Source organism: Tursiops truncatus, chromosome 8, assembly GCF_011762595.2.
Source record: "Tursiops truncatus isolate mTurTru1 chromosome 8, mTurTru1.mat.Y, whole genome shotgun sequence".
Lineage (NCBI taxonomy): Eukaryota > Metazoa > Chordata > Mammalia > Artiodactyla > Delphinidae > Tursiops > Tursiops truncatus.
Genome location: NC_047041.1, coordinates 12,549,404 through 12,566,183, shown reverse-complemented (window position 1 = coordinate 12,566,183; position 16,780 = coordinate 12,549,404). Strand labels below are relative to the sequence as shown.

The 16,780-nt window shown below is 41.3% G+C and overlaps 1 protein-coding gene across 6 annotated transcripts in view; it reads left to right on the top strand.

The window, feature by feature from the left end:
- ARHGEF12 (Rho guanine nucleotide exchange factor 12) overlaps positions 1–9,372 on the top strand; it is a 144,324-nt gene extending 134,952 nt beyond the window's left edge. For all 6 annotated transcript variants that reach the window (XM_033861898.2, XM_019941753.3, XM_019941754.3 and 3 more), the window contains 4 exons: positions 1,840–2,310; positions 3,210–3,526; positions 4,650–4,719; positions 5,266–9,372. In XM_033861898.2, the coding sequence (XP_033717789.1) occupies positions 1,840–2,310; positions 3,210–3,526; positions 4,650–4,719; positions 5,266–5,276 (869 nt within the window). In that variant the 3' untranslated portion in view covers positions 5,277–9,372. The remainder of the gene's footprint in view (positions 1–1,839; positions 2,311–3,209; positions 3,527–4,649; positions 4,720–5,265) is intronic.
- Positions 9,373–16,780: the final 7,408 nt, after the last annotated feature.

The window sequence follows — 16,780 nt, the reverse complement described above, 5'->3', positions numbered from 1 at the left end:
ACACACAGAGGCAGAAACTCTGAGGGTGTTCCGAGAGCAGCGGGTAGGGCAGCTGGCCTGGGGCAGACCGCACAAGCTAAAGGAGTCATGGGGGACAAGCTTAGAAAGGTGGAGGATGCGTTGTTGAGCCCAGCTGTTGTGGACCTTAAAGAGCACGTTGAGTCCTCCAGACTTGAAGGGTGGCAGGCTGCAGGGTTTTGAGGACCTCTTTAGGCTACAGATATTCTTCTGTTTTCTTGTGGAGATTGTAGTATTCTTCACCACGCCCCATCCTTCTCGCACACGCACTCGCACACGCATGCACACGCACACACACACACGAATGGGTGGTCCTTGCCACTTGGTTAGCCACCCACTCCCTCTCCAGCCTGGTTGAGAACCACTGCTACAAGTGGGAGTGGATCACATGTCTCAGGTGTATTGGAGGTGGGAAAAAGGCTGAGAATGATTGCTTTAGCTGCAGAGAAAGAACCATGTGAAGTTGCTAAGCTAGGGTGTATGACTAATGGAAAAAGATTACTCTGGCTGAGATCTGCGAAAGGATTTGAATGGGAATAGAGTTGGAGTGGTCTGGGCTTGAGGCTAAAAGGGTTTGGGCTAGAATGGTGTTAGAAGAATAAAAATAAAGTGAGAAACCAACAGATACTTAAAACAATTGGCTTCTTTGGCTGTGAGGGCAAAGGTAAGGGACTATTTAGAGAAAATTTCAGTATTTTTGTCAGAAATAAAAATTAGAAAAGAACCACCACTGCTACACTTTCTTTTTTCCTTCTTTTCTTTGCCATAGGTTATGGGCTTAATTTTAAAACATGTTGAGATTATGGTAATGAATGGCAAGCCATTTAAGAGGAAGGATGAGCAGGAAGTTGAGAGTTTTAAGACTGGAATTTTGGAGGAGGTCAGGGAGAGAGATGGATCTGAGTGTCAAAGCCATAAGTATTCATAGCGTCTCTCAGGAAGTGACTGCAGAGCAAAAAGAAGGAGGGTCAAAGACCCAAACCTATGTGGAAACTTTATTTAAAGAGACAGAAGACAGAAATTAAGGCCGAGTTGAAAGTACGGAATTGGTCAAGTTCTTTAAAACCTAATTTATTCTAGACTCATAGAGTTAACAGTGGTAATGATTTCTGATGGTTCCACTAACATTGTCCCAGTGTCCCTCTCATTGGGTGAGTGACCTCACAGCACGCACTTGTCCATTTAAAATTAAATCCATTCTATATTCAACAACCAAAGGAAGCTGTGGTACTAGTGAGGTCATTTTAAAAAACTAATAAATATTTCCTTATCCTTTGAAATTATGCATGCTACCAAACATGGAATTAAATTTGCAGGGCAGTTTTATTTTCTTCTTCACCATTTAAGGAGATTCTTTGGGTTATTATAGATGATAAAGTAAATGTTCTCTGTGTCTAATAAAATTAGAAAAAAATAATGCCTATGTAGATAGTGTCTGCTTCTGGAAAAAGCAGAACTTTCAGGTTCTTTTGTCTAGATTAACACGGCTTTTCAACATCCTTTTAAGAAGTACCTTTGCGGTATTATTCCAGTTATATGGTAGAAAATGTGGAGGTAGGCATATAGGAGAATAATAAGAGGATTCCCACTGAGAATTCTTAAATTTTTTTAAAGACAAGTTTGATGTTAAATTTTCTCTAGATGGTGTTTTATTTCATTTCTCAAAACAAAAAATGACTGTATGAAATTAATATTTTTGCCTGCATGTTACTAAAAAGGTACTTACTTTAAGAGAACTGATCATTCCTCTAATTTAATTCTGTCAGTTTGAGGTTATAGTTGTGAATGCGTGTGCTTTTCCCCCCTTCCTAAATCCTTTAGTGGGTTTGTTGAAGCAGTTGCTGGTACAACAGCTGGGTTTGACTGAGAAGAGCACTCAGGAAGACTGGCCGCATTTCCCGAGATGCAGGACAGCCTCTCTGGGGGCGCAGGCAGACAGTGGAACCCAGAAGCCTGGCAATATTAAGGCCTATCATCCTTGTGAAGGACAGATGCCCTTTAGAACTGGAACTGGTGACATTTCAACTTGTTACAGTCCACGGACTTCAACTGAATCTTCTGCTCCACGGGATTCAGTGGTACTGGCATTCCAAGATAGCCAGGCAAGTAACATTTTAGTAATGGACCACATGATTATGACCCCAGAGATGCCTCCCGCAGAGCCAGAAGGGGGTCTTGATGAGAGTGGAGAGCACTTTTTTGATGCCCGTGAAGCACATAGTGATGATAATCCATCAGAAGGTGATGGAGCAGTTAAAAAGGAAGAGAAGGATGTTAATTTGCGCATCTCAGGCAAGTTCCTTTCACATTTAAACTTTGATTTCAATCATTGTTATTTGTGCTATGTGCTGAAATGGATGTCGCTCGGGTATCCAAGCATTCTCTCGTGTGTGTGTATGTGTGTGTGTGTGTGTGTGTGTGTGTGTGTGTGTGTGTGTGTGTAGTATCTGTGCTTTCATGCAATAAATAAATACTGAATCTACCCTATGCCACACCCTGTCCTAGGTGCTGGGAGATATAGCATGGAATAAAACACGGAAAAATCCACCATTGTCATGATGCTTAAGCACTGCTTGGGGAAAGAGTAACTAACTGTAAATGAGTTAACAAATAAATAGATGTCAGATAGTAAGAATTAGGAGGAAAAATAAGTCAGACTGAGGGGCAGAGGGTAATGGGGGCAGACAAGGTGATCAGGGAAGAAGGCCTCTCAGGAGGTAGCATGGGAGCAGAGACCCAAGGGAAGTGAAGAAGAAGCCATGTGGGTACCTGGAAGTAGAGTGTTCCAGCAGAGAAGAATAGCGCACAGGCTGTGAGGCAGGAGCAGGCGTTCTGTGGTTAAAGAGTGCAGGGTGAGGGAGACAGTGGTGGCAGATGAAGCAAGGCAGGTGTTTGGCAGGGAGGGTGGTGGCAAGATCATGTAGGGACTCGGTAGTTTTCAGCTTTTCACTTTTAAAATGCTAACGAATATGAAGTTATTCAGAAATTACCAAGAAAGTTTGCTAAGTTTACCTTTAACCTGATGTAAGAAAATTCTGAGGTACTTAAAACTTAACCTGGGAATTTGGGAATTAATGGCCTTTCCCCTTCTCTAATAACTTTTAAAGTTGTCAGCAAATCACCCCATGTCTGTTTTCTGATGTGATGGTGGCAGCACTAATCTCATCCAACTGTTCTGTCTCTATCGATAGGAACCTGTTTGATCCTTGATGGCTATGAAACAGTGCAGGAGAGCTCCACGGATGAGGAGATTGCTTCCTCGCTTCCCCCGCAGCCCGCGACAGGCATCCCCTCTATGGACTCTACCCGCCGGCAGCAGCGTTCTCCCCAGAATGCTCATTCTGATGGGGCAGTTTCACCTTTCACCCCAGAATTCCTGGTCCAGCAGCGCTGGGGAGCTATGGAGGATTCCTGTCTTGAGATCCGGAGTCCCTCCTCTTGTGCAGATTCACAAAGCCAGATCATGGAGTGCATTCGTAAGATAGAGGCTGACCTGGAACACTTAAAGGTACCTCAGACTTCAACATCCTTAGGACTCGGATATAAAAAACACATTTAACAGAGAGGAAGTGTAGAATGATTAACAGGTTGTTGTCAGTAACCTTGCTCAGGGTCTAGATTTGTATGTTTTCTTTGACGATTGTCTGTGAATAGACCTGGATGAAAAACTGAGATCGGCATTTTTTAATCTGATCACAAGAACAGAAACAATTGTAGCTCTGTAAACTGTGTGTTTGTATGGGTTTCTAAGTTTAAGAACCTAAATATATTTGGGATGATTGGCCGGCCTCCATGAGAAGATGTGGGCAGTAAGCTGAGATAGGTGGGGTTTGTGTAGTTAGGAATCTAGGCTGGGAAATGCTTTAACTTGCCATAACCTATTAATTATCTGTGAATTGTTAGGTGATGTTGGTAGTTTCCCAGGTGCTGTGACAGATAGAAATTGTCTCCAGTGGCTCCTGTAATTTAAAGGCCTGCCTGTGAGTGGGAGTTCTGTAAATTGATAATTGAAGATGTCGCTGCATAAGCCACCATTGCAAAACTGACCTGTGTGGTCATTTCTGACAACAGGACTTTATAAGTTTGCCATCAGTAGGCACAGCTGCTAGAGCCCAAATGTTTGTCATGGCATCATTTAGTAGAGGTTTCAGGGACCAGAGTTTAAAGTGTCCTTAGCCTCTTAGCTAAAGACTGGTCTCCCTTACTTTTTCTTTTAACTTCATGTGGTAGGTTTTCCCTTCTTCATATGGTTATATGTAGGGTCACCCTGTGGCTGATGAGATTCTAAAAGGCCACTGAGGGCACATTGGCTCTAATTTAGTTCATGCTGCATGTGGGACCATTTTCAGGGTGACTCCGGGCGGGGAGGGGGGGCGGTGGGATAATCACCTCTACCGGTTGCCCTCTCCTCTACTTTCTTCTATATGGGAACATTTTAAGTTATTCACTCAAGAGAGGAACAGGTAAAAGGAATGAAATTTACTTTTTTCGCCTACTAACAAAATTTTTAATGATGTTAATTGTTGAAATTTGGAAGCATGTCCCTATAATATAAAAAAGGCTTCTTTCCTATTTTCAAAATAAATTTTTCATGATGTTCAAATGAAAAACCTATGGGTTTTATTTTACAGAAGGTGGAGGAAAGTTACAGCATTCTTTGCCAAAGGCTGGCTGGATCAGCCCTCACAGACAAGCACTCAGGTATGTGAAAACTGTGGATTTCAGACTCAAGCATCATCCTGCCTGAACAGTGCATTGAATGATTTATTATTCTTTTATTATTCTTTCAAGTGGAAACCTTCTGAGATTCCATTTCTTCTCTGTCTTAGAAAAACTGCCTGTTTCCAAACATCATATATCAAGCAGAGGCCGCTGTCTGCTGACTCAGCTCAGTCCCCACGCCACCCTCCTTCTGTCTTTCTTCACCTTTGCAAAAGCAGAAGGCAGAGCTGTGGTGGGCCCAGGAAACTGAGGCTCCCTAGTGGTGGAGGCAGGTCCCCCTCAGGTCTTGCTGTGCTTTTGTGTCTCCCCTGACGGTGAAAGCGGTGTCCCCCTGTGGCTACCGACGGATCTGTGTTCAGTGCAGCCATTTGTACTCATTCGCTTTCATGCTTTTGGATGAGGCTGTTCTGATCCAGAAACAAAGGTGTTAACAGTGTCCACACATTTCAAATATATTCCCTAAGTGTGCATTTTAATTCGTTCTTTCTTCCTGATTTGATCTCCTCATCTCCTTGTTCTTCCCAGATAAAAGTTAGAGCCGCGTGTCCTGGAGGTGACTGCAGGTTGTTGGATTTGAGCATCGGCCTTGTATCACCACGTCCTGGCTCCAGTGTGGACGCAGAGAGAGTGTGTGACAGAGGATCTGCCTGCGAACACCCTGGGGTAGCCACGCCCCAGGGGCCCGGAGCGGGACTGGTTCTTCACAGCCTGGCAGCTGCACTAGTCTGTCAGTGAGGGGACGTCCATTCTCTCACTCTGCTCTCCTCACTATCAGAAATGCATTTTGATTCAGAACAAAAACCAAATGTATAGAGCTTTGGGTGTAGAATATGAAATTTTACTTAGACTTAAGACAAAGAGAAAATCAGATGTATTTATTTGACTTCATTCCGTATTTGAAAGCACATTTTAATTTTTATTTTGCCATGTTTTGTTTTAACTGAGTAGTGAGAGTTTTAGCCCTTTGTACTTAGTACACCCAAGCATCGATTGCTCCCGAAGCAAAGAGTTCAGTGTGGGGTGTTAGGAGGTGGGGTAGAGAGGTGAAGAGCAGGACGGGGTAAGCAGGGCAGGGGGAAGCATGTGGCCTCCACCAAACTGCATCCCGTGCCCTCTGCCATCCAGTAGGCTGCTTGTCTGAGGGTCACCTCAAAAGCGTAGTCTGCTGGGACTCCTGAGTGCAGAGGACTTGAGCTCTGTGCTCCCAGGTAGGGCTTCCTCCCACCCGAGGCAAGCACCTCTTCTCTGTAGCTGGGATCCACTCCCAATGAACAGGAATCCTCAATGTACTAGAGAGCAGGCACTTGAAAATGGGTGTATTTTCTTCTGTTGTCTCCTTTTCTGTTGAGGGTTGGGATTTGGGAGGGAGAGGAAAGCAAATTTTATTTTCTTGACTATAAGTTTGTTATTCTTGGTATTGTTTCATTTTTATAATTATACATTAGACTTTGGCACTTGTGTAAAATTACCCCTGCAGATTGGGCAGGAAGTAAAAACAGGCAACCGGCGATGCTTCAGGTGGTGGCAGGGGTGGGGGTCGCTGAAGGAAGGTGGGGTGGGAGCGGGTGAGAGTGTGGGAAGGTTGTGTAACTGAATCACTACTGAGTTGAACAATGGCTTTCATTAGCCACGGGTACTGCTGATTATAAGGCCAGTAACATTTTAGTACCTGGAGGTTTGACTCTAATTTTTGCACTGATGGTGCCAAAGGGCTCTTTGAGTTAAAAAGAGAGCCGAGAGTGGAGCGGAGAAAGCTGTGGTGGAGAAGACAGAGCTGCTCCAACCAGCTCCAGAAGCACTTCCTCTGACTTCACTGCTGGAGCCTTTTCCACACTGGTGCATGACTGACCTTAAAAATTGCAGACCAGAACATACACTGGATACTGCAGGCAAGGCATTGGTAACTGCCTGCTCTAGAATGAATAGTAGTACTGGCAGCACCCTCCAGAGGATAAATGTTTCAGAACTGTAACTTGAGAACTCCTTCAGTTCTGGTGGCTTTCTGTGGTTTTCTTTGTGCATCAGGTATGTATGTTTTGGAGTATTTTTGCCAACTAAAACTAAATCATTTGTCAAATATGAAAATTCTGTTAGTATGCAAGGAGTTCATCCACTGCTCATATCTTTCAGTAGTGCCCTCGGAACTCTGTGGGTAGTTAGGATGTAATTTTACTCTTCCTTGCCATCCCCCCACCCTCTGCCCAAATATATATATATATATATAAAATATATATATTGTATATTATATATATATATAATATATATTTTTTATATATATATATATATATATAAATTTCCCCTCATCACAAGTGGTAAGGTTTCCCAACTACTTTTATAAACACCACTACAACTTAACAAGCTCATCTACGTCCAGATTCCTGTTTCCGTTTTTCCAAAACTGATCTGTGTTTTTAAGTAGACCAACTTGGATTGTTGGACCTCATCTATAAATTAGAATTTTATTTTGAGTTGTAGCCCAAGTATAAATTAAATCAAAATGGGATTAAAATTTTTAGAAGCAGAGGCTAATATATAAGTAAAGCTTGGGACTTGAACTTTCTGTATCTCTTAAGAGAAGCAAGTAAAAACCAAATGGTTACATTGTGCTGCTGGAAATAATGTAGTCACTCCCAACTAAAAGAATTGCACCTGTAGTTACTTGACACTAATACCATCTGTGGACAGTTAATCAGGAGAACGGTAAATACAAATAGAACTTTCATCTTAACTTCAGACGCTACAGGGTAATTGCATAATTCTCTAGCACTCATTCCTTTAAAGAAGCTTTGTAGGTTAGCAGAGTTTTGGTTTCTCTTCTAGCTCAGCCAGTCCCTTGTCCTTAGCAACTATTTGCTTTTCTTTTTCCTGAAGTTTAACCTCTCCTTGGAACAAAACCAGGGCTAACTGGAAAAATATTTTGACCATAGCTCTAGTACTTCCAAATAAATTCATATCCAGATTGTCAAACAAAGCCCCCAGATGAAGTCTAATTCTGAAAAGATTCCACAATTTTGAGTGTTCTTTTTATCTTACCAACCTAACTTCTTCCCTTCTTCTCATGCTGGCCTCCCACACCCTCTATTTTCTTTTGGCCATTATAATCACATCCATTCGACTTTGATACTCTACCTGCCTTTCAGAATGATGGAATTAGGTATTCACCCTGTCTTTGAGTGAGGCTGGTTACCATCGAAGCCATTTTCTCAAAGTTACGTGACCAGAAGTTGGAATCTACTTCCATACGGAAAGATCCAAGGGTGGTAGACAAAGCAACCTTCCCGGAGCAGGAGAGCTGGGTTTGAGCTCTATTGTAGTGACCTGCCGTGACCCTGTGCTCTCTCATGTGGCCCTAATGGCTCCTTTGCTATTAAGTGGCAAATTACATTTGGAGTGTCTCCTTCCTTTTCAGAGAACAGAATTAATCAAGGCAAATCAACAAACCCCCAGAGTGCTGTAATTTAAAGTCATGATCACTGCCCTAGAAACGATATATTTGGCATACTTTAAAATCAGCTAACTCGGACTGCTTGAGTTGTCTTGGCTATTAGGACCTAAACGGTTACTATTATATTATGCTGCGCAGAAGGTATATTTTATAAGCTTTTGGGCTTTCTTTTCCCTAAAACAACTCTAACAGCTGTTAGAAAGGATGAGTCCCTCTAAAGTTTTTTTGTTAATGTGTTTATGGAAGCGGGTGGGGAGCTAGTGTGATAGTAGAGGAGAAGAGCCCATTTTTTCCTTATTTTCAAAGCTAAAGAAAATAATTATGCTTCCTGTGAGTTGTCTTTTACTCACATACTTTTCTTTTCGTTCTGATATTGTTAAATTTGGTGTATTATGTGGAGAGTCTGTATTTCAAACTGGAAGCTGTCTTCTTTGAAGGTGGTATGTGATGTTATTTTGAGCTACTAGAGCTTTGGTCAATATTTCCTTCCCTATATGTCATGGGGGGCACCGTTCAGAACTGTGTACAGAAGACCTCGAACAGAAAATTAGCAGGAACTTCCAGTCAGCTTTCTGCTGGCTAGCTTTTTTGCCCCCAGTATTACAATTTTTGTTTTGTAAATCATGTCTTTGCTGACTTTTCTGCCCCTTTTCAAAGTGATCTGAAAAATTGTTTTTTCCTCAAGAAAAGAGTTCCTTTGCCTCATTCTTCCCCACTGGTACTGATGGTTTTGAAAATAAATTGGTAGGAAAAAATTGTACCTCCTAGAAGGAAGCCCTGTCCACCATTTCCAGGTGCCAATGGCTAAGCAGACGTACTGCGAACATAACTGTAATGCACACTGTGGGTTATTCTTAGTCAGCCTCTTCCTGCTAGAACATTTTATTTTCCTTGTTCACCATACAATCATGTACTCTTTAACAGAAATTACTTTTAAAGAAATCTGGAACTATCTTAAAAAAAAACTTTATTAATAATCATGTATTTTTACTGATCACATTTTGAAATGCCTAAAAGACTTTATTGATCTAATTATCCAGATGTACCTTTGTAAAATAGCTCTTTTATGAATTAGCTGATAAGGCTGTATGTTTCTGGAACAAAATATTGGTCATCTAAAAACTCTGTTTTCTGGGGTCTGGGAAAATAGAAAATGAGAGTTCAAATATTAAATATGCTTAAAGGAACCAAGTATGTGACTTTTTATTTATATTCCTCTTGATTTGTCTTATACAAGTTATATTAGAAAAGTTTTAGCACCAAGGAGGCCTTAAGTGATCTTACTGGCAGTGACTGTCAGATATCTTCCTGCTTGTTAGAGCATCTTTACTAGTGAGACCAGCGAGTTGATCTCCGTAATACATAGACTTCCATGAGGACGCTCACAGCTGGAATTGCCCCAGCATCTGGGGCAGCTTTGTTGTTGTTTTTCTAACAGCTTTATTGGGATATAGTTCACGTAACATACAATTTACTCATTTAAAATGTACAATGCAATGATTTTTTTTATATATTACATTATTTTTTTAATGATGGTATAATATATATAACAGAATTTTTAAGTGTACTTTAGTGGGATAAATGGGGCAGCTTTTATGGCTCACTGAAATATAACTTTGGTTTAACGCTACCCTAAATGAAATAAGACATCTTTATTACCTTTCTTATCCTCAGTGTTGGACTTCCTAGACTACCAACATTTCTGTGCTTTTATGGATCCCATTCCAACTCTCCCATTTCAAAACCTTGAGTTTTGGGCTCTTTTGTATGTTGGTTTTGACACAGAGGTATACTTTGATTTATTCTTGGGATAATAGTTTAGTTTCCAGTCATTCAGCAGGGTGTTTGGCTGATAGAGCTAATAAGCATAATAAAAAATGCTTAGGGGGAGTTCCCAGGTTGCCTAGTGGTTAGGATTCTGGGCTTTCACTGGGGTGGCCAGGATTCAGTCCCTGGTCAGGGATCTGAGGTCCCGCAAGCCCCACGGTGCAGCCAAAAAATAAAAAATAAATTAATAAAAATGCTTAGGATTTTGTAGATCTTTTAAACCTTAAAAAAAATTAAGTCAAATGTACTTTGCAGAAATTAACCTGTCTGTACTCTTAGCCCTGTTTATAAACATAACTGATAGAAGAAATAAATACCCATACTATTCCCACTTGCTCCTAGACAGCCGTCTTCTTACAGGAATGGAGAAGGTCAAACCCTGTCTTTGCATGTGAGCAATTACTTCCACATTTTGCCATCCTCTTTAAGCCAGATGACTGGTTCACCAAAGTTTTAATACTGACTTGAAAGGTAAGAGGATCTATACTGATGAAAAATTTGCTTTTCAATTGAACTTGATATCTTCCATTATGACAAATGTCATAAAACATTACAGATAACTAGCTAGATGTAGGTGTTTTTCTTTTTTTTTTTTTTCTGTAATGTCAAGTATAATTCTTGTGACTGATTGAAAACACTTCAAGGGAATATTTTATTTTGCCCCCTATTATTACTAGCGAGACATCATCATTCCCTGAGCATCAGCTGAGGCCTTGGTTTGAAATCCTTAAAGGTAGGCAGAGCTCTCTAGTCTTTTCCCTTCATTTGATTGGGGTGCTGTTGAACCCATAAGTTAAGGCATCCTTTACAGCATTTGATTTCAGAGGATCCCTTTCTTTGTAGGTGTGACCACAGCGTTGGGGCTGCCTGAACACATTCTGATCAGTAACAATAATTACGGTACATCTTGGTGATCTTTTAAAAAATTTTGGAGAAATGTCTATACAGAGAAATTTTTTCTACTATCTTATTATTTTAAATATTAAAGGCAGTTAGCATGATAGAATGTGGCAGTTCTCAATCTTTTTGATCTCAGGACCACTTTATGCTCTTAAAAATTATTGACCTTATGGAGGAACTTAAGTTCATGTGGATTATTGTAGCTATCGATATTTACTTTATTAGAAATTAAAATGAGAAAATTTATGAGAAATGAGAAAAGTAATAAGAACACTAATTCATTTAAAAATAATGGTAAACCCATTACAGGTTTTTATGAAAAAATCCTATATTTTCCACTCTTCTTTATTTAGAAGAGTGTTTTATAGTTTTTAAATCTCTAAGACCTGACATAATAGAAGATAACTGAATCCTAATATCTACTTCTGTGTGCAGTCTGGTATGATACATTGTTTTGGTTGAAATAGATGAGGAAAATCTAGCCTTACACAGACATATATTTATAAAAGGGAAAATAATAGCTTTTTCAGATAATTTTAGATATTCTTTTTGATAATACACTGAAATTTGACAAGTGGTAACTTTTTTTTTTTTTTTTTTGCGGTACGCGGGCCTCTCACTGCTGTGGCCTCTCCCATTGCGGAGCACAGGCTCCGGACGTGCAGGCTCAGCGGCCATGGCTCACGGGCCCAGCCGCTCCGCGGCATGTGGGATCCTCCCGGACCGGGGTACGAACCCGCGTCCCCTGCATCGGCAGGCGGACTGTCAACCACTGCGCCACCAGGGAAGCCCGACAAGTGGTAACTTTTACAAAAAGTAGCTGCAGTGTGGAATCTGAAGCCATATCAATGAAATTTTTATACTTTGTCACAGTCAAATGCACCAATCCATTTAATACTTTAAATGTGTGAAGAATGGAATATTTTTCCCATCCCATGCATGATCTTGTAATACCCTGTATTGATCATTGGGAAAATATTGGTTTACTGAATTATTCAGGTCTTCAAATGTTAATACATTTCTTTATATAATATCAAAAAAATCACATTGGTTAATGTCAACAGCCAGTCTCATCAGAAAAGTCTCATGGTGGTATATACAAATTTCCAAAGCTTTTAATTTTTGCTTAAAGGCTCACACTTTACCATTGGCAACAAATACATTTATTTTCCTTCAGATACAGGCTCACATTTTTCAGTTTTGAGAAAATATATGCCAAATACAGAAATCTGAATAGCATCGCCTTAGCAGTCATTCTTTCAAGTTCAAATAATCCTCCATTTGGGGGGGGAAATAGTGGCTAGTTGAGCTCCCAACTCCAGCAATTGCACAAGTACTTTTCCTTTAGACACAACTGGGGTACTTTTGTGCGTGGCAGAGGTGCTTTATGCATATTTCCCATTTTGTCAGAGTTGTTAAAAGATGTGTACTCAAGGGTTGAGGTTTAATAAAGTTTTTAATTTTTACTGCTTCATCAAGGGCATTCTGAAGTGAAACTGGCCGTGTTTGTATTGCAAGTGAGTGGCAGTGAAGAAAGCCGTGACTCTTAGTGAACTTTACCGTCATTACCTTGATTTAGGCTAAGATGCCAGCAGCTTTACCCTCCATTGCTTTTTTGCACCCTTAGTGCAAATGTTAACATAGTGAAAAGGCAGATGATGTTTTAGTAGTTTAATAGTTTTACTCCCTGGACGCTTAGTAGTGAAAATAGTTTTGACTCCCTGGACACTATGAAAGGGGCTTGGAGACCCCGGAGGCTTGCAGACCACACTTGCAGAATTGTTGATGTAGTGAAAAGGGCCTGGACTTAGATGATCTGGGTTCAATTCCACCTCTTCTCCTTACTTGCTGTGCAACCTTGAGCAGATTACTCTCTCAGTTTCCATTTTCTAATCTGTAAATCGGGGTAAATAATACTTATCCTAACAGTTGTTGGAAGAACTGGTAAGTGAGAAATCGTCAAATATGTAACTGGTGTCTCTCCAAAGGTTTTTTTTTTCATTGTAAGATTTAAGTACTTAAAGCAGGAAAGGTGAAAAGTGATTAATAAATTTAGAATATGTTAAATATCTCTTACCAATACAGCCATATTTCATGTTTTATAATGGTTTTGTGTGTCTAAACCCTAGGTTCTTAGGGTGTGTGATATTGTGTGTATGTTCATTTTTAAAGAATTGGTTGCTGACCTCTATAATAATACACTTGTTTAACCTGATTGTTCTTCTAAATGGAAGGAAAGAAGGAAGGAAGGGAGGGAGACAAAAAACCGGTGCAGTTTTAGAGAAACCTGTGTATTGTGCTGTTTTGATGCTACTATTATAAGGGGGTGGAGTGTGGTGGTAGTAGATGTTCCAGAAATTTCAGTAATCATGTGGAATTAGTGGTTTTCATCTTGCCCCCTTCTATAATGAAATGTGCTACTACGACTTGGGTTTATCTTCCATTTAAAGCTAGATCTTGGCAGTTTTGAAACATCTTTATTCTCTTAAAATATATGACTGCTTTCATTCTTTTTAGTTAATGGGAGAAAGAGTTATATTGTGGTAATTTTAATGAGAGTTTGTGTTTTCCTAAAAATGCACTGATCACCACTCCTACAGCACTAAAGAGCATGAGTGATTTTCATATTCAAATCACGGTAGTACTTTAAGACGACCTTTTCTGGAGAAGCCAAACGCAGACCTCATGGCCTGAAGCCCAGTGTGTGGCAGGGTTTCTGGATTTCTCTCTGCCTTCCCTCCTATCCATAGGAAGAGGACCATACATAGGGCCAGGGAAGCAGAACCACACCATATTTGAGTTCTTTCCACTCTGTTCTGTTAGCAGGTTGTCTAACCTAGAAGAAGTCCTTACTTTATCTGAGCCTCTGTTTTCTCACCTTACACTGAGCAAGTCTGTGAAATGGACACAGGAACCTAGAGGCAGCTTACCTCTTGCTTGCTGGCTAGTCTCAGGGAGGCTCTATCCTTTCCCCACCTCGTATGTTGCTCCAAATAAGAGTATAATTTTAGTATCACTCACTGAAGGACATTTCTTTTTCTCCTATTCTTTGGAATATTTATCTTCTTATTTTGATAGCTTCCTCTAGTTCAGTGTCACCTATAGTCTGATGAAGTGTTATTTGAATTTTTATTTTGTCCTGATCTCGCTGCACTTTACGAGAAACTTGGGTTTTTTTTCTGGAAGAAGATCTGACATTCCTGGTTCAGAGGAGACTTTCTGAGCATCGGCTGAGGGGAGGCTGACAGATCTTATCTCCATCCCAGCTCATGTCCCGAGTGATGGCCAATTCTGAAAGGTTTATGAAACTTAGAGAATTTACAGTGGTTGAGCGCCCACAACATGAGCTAGCTGGATCGATTATTTAGCAAGAAAATGCACTATCAGAAAAACTGGTCCAGCCACAAGAAGTCCCAGAGAACTTGGAAGCTTTCATGCAATCCAATATTTATAAACTAACAGCTCAAGGACAAGACTGTTCCTATGCCATGCCACCTACTGAAAGTAGACGACTCAGATATTCTTGACTGTCACTTTTTTTTCTTTTAGAAATTGTGCCCTTTGGGATACATTCTAACCTGCCACAGCAGTCAGTGACATTTAGCTGCAATACATATAAAGCTTAATGTTTGCTTCGGGGAGGGGAGGGGGACGGGTATCTGCGTTCTAGGAGGAGTGTGTAGGGAAGGTTCTGGGTCTTCAGACATGAGTTATGATGGATTAACTTACATTTCCAACTTCCTTCTTCCTCTGTCTTCAGTTCTGAAGTTCTGAGCAGGAATCTTTCTGCCTTGGGCCAGAACAGCTTAGCAGCAGCGATTAAAGAGTTTATTGATTAATTGGTCAACTGATTCCCACCTTTGTTTGAGAAAACGAAGACTTGGAGGAGTAGAGTGTCTGAAATGGTTTAAGAAAAAAAAGAAAACATAGGCCTTAGGGAAGGGAGGCTAGGGATCAAGCTCATTTACAGTGCTTGTTCCTAGGGCCTGTGATTTTTTTTTTTTTCCCATTCAAAATGTCTTTTTGATTTAGCCCTTGCTCTGTTCCCGCTGGAGCCAGGTCATTTTGCCACACGTGTGGATGTCTAAAACCCCGCGAGAATTGCCTCCTCGTGCTCTCCCATCTGCCACGCACGCGGCTACCCATCTGGTTTTCCAAAAACACTACGCTCATCGTCGCATTTGCCTGTCTAAGAGCCTACGATGACTTTACGGTTACTGCTCTACAGAGATTAAACTCTGCTTAGTGTCTGAGATGTTCATGATTTATCCAGCCAACCTTATTTCCCTCTACTGCCTGCCATGAACCTGCTTCTCCAGGAGGGTTTAGCCTCCTCCCTGCCTTCCTCACCTGGCATCCAGGTCCTGCCTCAACCTTTGCTTCTATGTCCGTCATCTGAAATGCACCTGGTCCTCCTCTCTGTCTAACTGGATCCCGCTTCTCTTCTCCAGATCACCCTTTTCATTTCCTGCAACCACTAGTTACTGTTCCCTTGGCCTAACTCTTCCTGCAGTCATGGTTTTCCCTTGTACCCCACCTGACCGCTGCATTTCCACTTAGAGGATGAGTATGCTCCAGGGCCCGCTCTGTACAGTGCCGGGTGCTACGTCTGGGGAGGCCTCCACCATGAGTGTGAAAGGAGTAGCCACAGTTTATTAGTACCAACCATGGGGCTAGGTGCTGCACCCTTTCTGTACACTACCCCTAATCTTTACAAGCACCCTGAGAGCTAAGTGCTTCTCCCCTTTTTTAATAGATGAGGCAACTGAAGCTAGTGGTGATGATGATGTTCCCAGTGGAACAGCCAGAATTCAAGGCAAGGTCTGTCTTCCACCAAAGCCTGTCTTTATCACTCCACTGTGGAAAGGACACCCCACGGTTTTTTTTGTGTGTGTGTGTGTGTGGTACGCGGGCCTCTCACTGTTGTGGCCTCTCCCGTTGCAGAGCACAGGCTCTGGACGCACAGGCTCAGTGGCCATGGCTCACGGGCCCAGCCGCTCTGTGGCATGCAGGATCTTCCCGGACCGGGGCACGAACCCGCGTCCCCTGCATCGGCAGGCGGACTCTCAACCACTGCGCCACCAGGGAAGCCCCACCCCACTGTTTTTAAAAGTGTTTACAATCAAATGGCAAAGACAAACACATGAATATCACTTTTCTACCTTTCTCCCTTACTAAACTGCAGTTACTTACACTGGGCTAAGGGGCAGAACTTTGCATGTCATTTAAGGTGGTTGACCCTGGGAGTGGTTTGGACGCAGCTGAACATAAAAAAGATGAATTCAGCAACTGAGTTACACTGAGTTGTGTAGAGTAGAAATGGGAGAGTTAGGAGGCAGAGAGACTAGTGGAAGCCGCTGTAATATCCAACAGGAAGCTCCAATTTGGTTAAGTGACAGAATGGGGGGGAAATGGTATAGTTAAGATAGAATTTACAGATGTTGGCATGTAAGTTAATATTAAACATATAGGAGAGGGAGGAGCTTAAAAAAATGACAGTTTTGCAAACTTATGGTCACCGAAAGGGAAAGGGGGAGGAATAAATTAGGAGGTTGGGACTAACATATACACACTACTATACATAAAATAGATAAACAACAAGGACCTACTATATAGCACAGTGAACTATACTCAATATTTTGTAATAACATGTAAGGGAAAAGAATCTGGCTGAATCACTGTGCTATACACCTAAAACTAACTCGATATTGTAAATCAACTATGCCTCAATTTTAAGGAAAAGAAAAAAGGTACTTCCCTGGCAGTCTAGCGGTTAACACTCCCACTGCAGGGGAATCGCTAGTCAGGGAACTAAGATCCCGCATGCTGTGCAGTGCGGCCAAAAAATAAAATAAAAAATCAAAAACA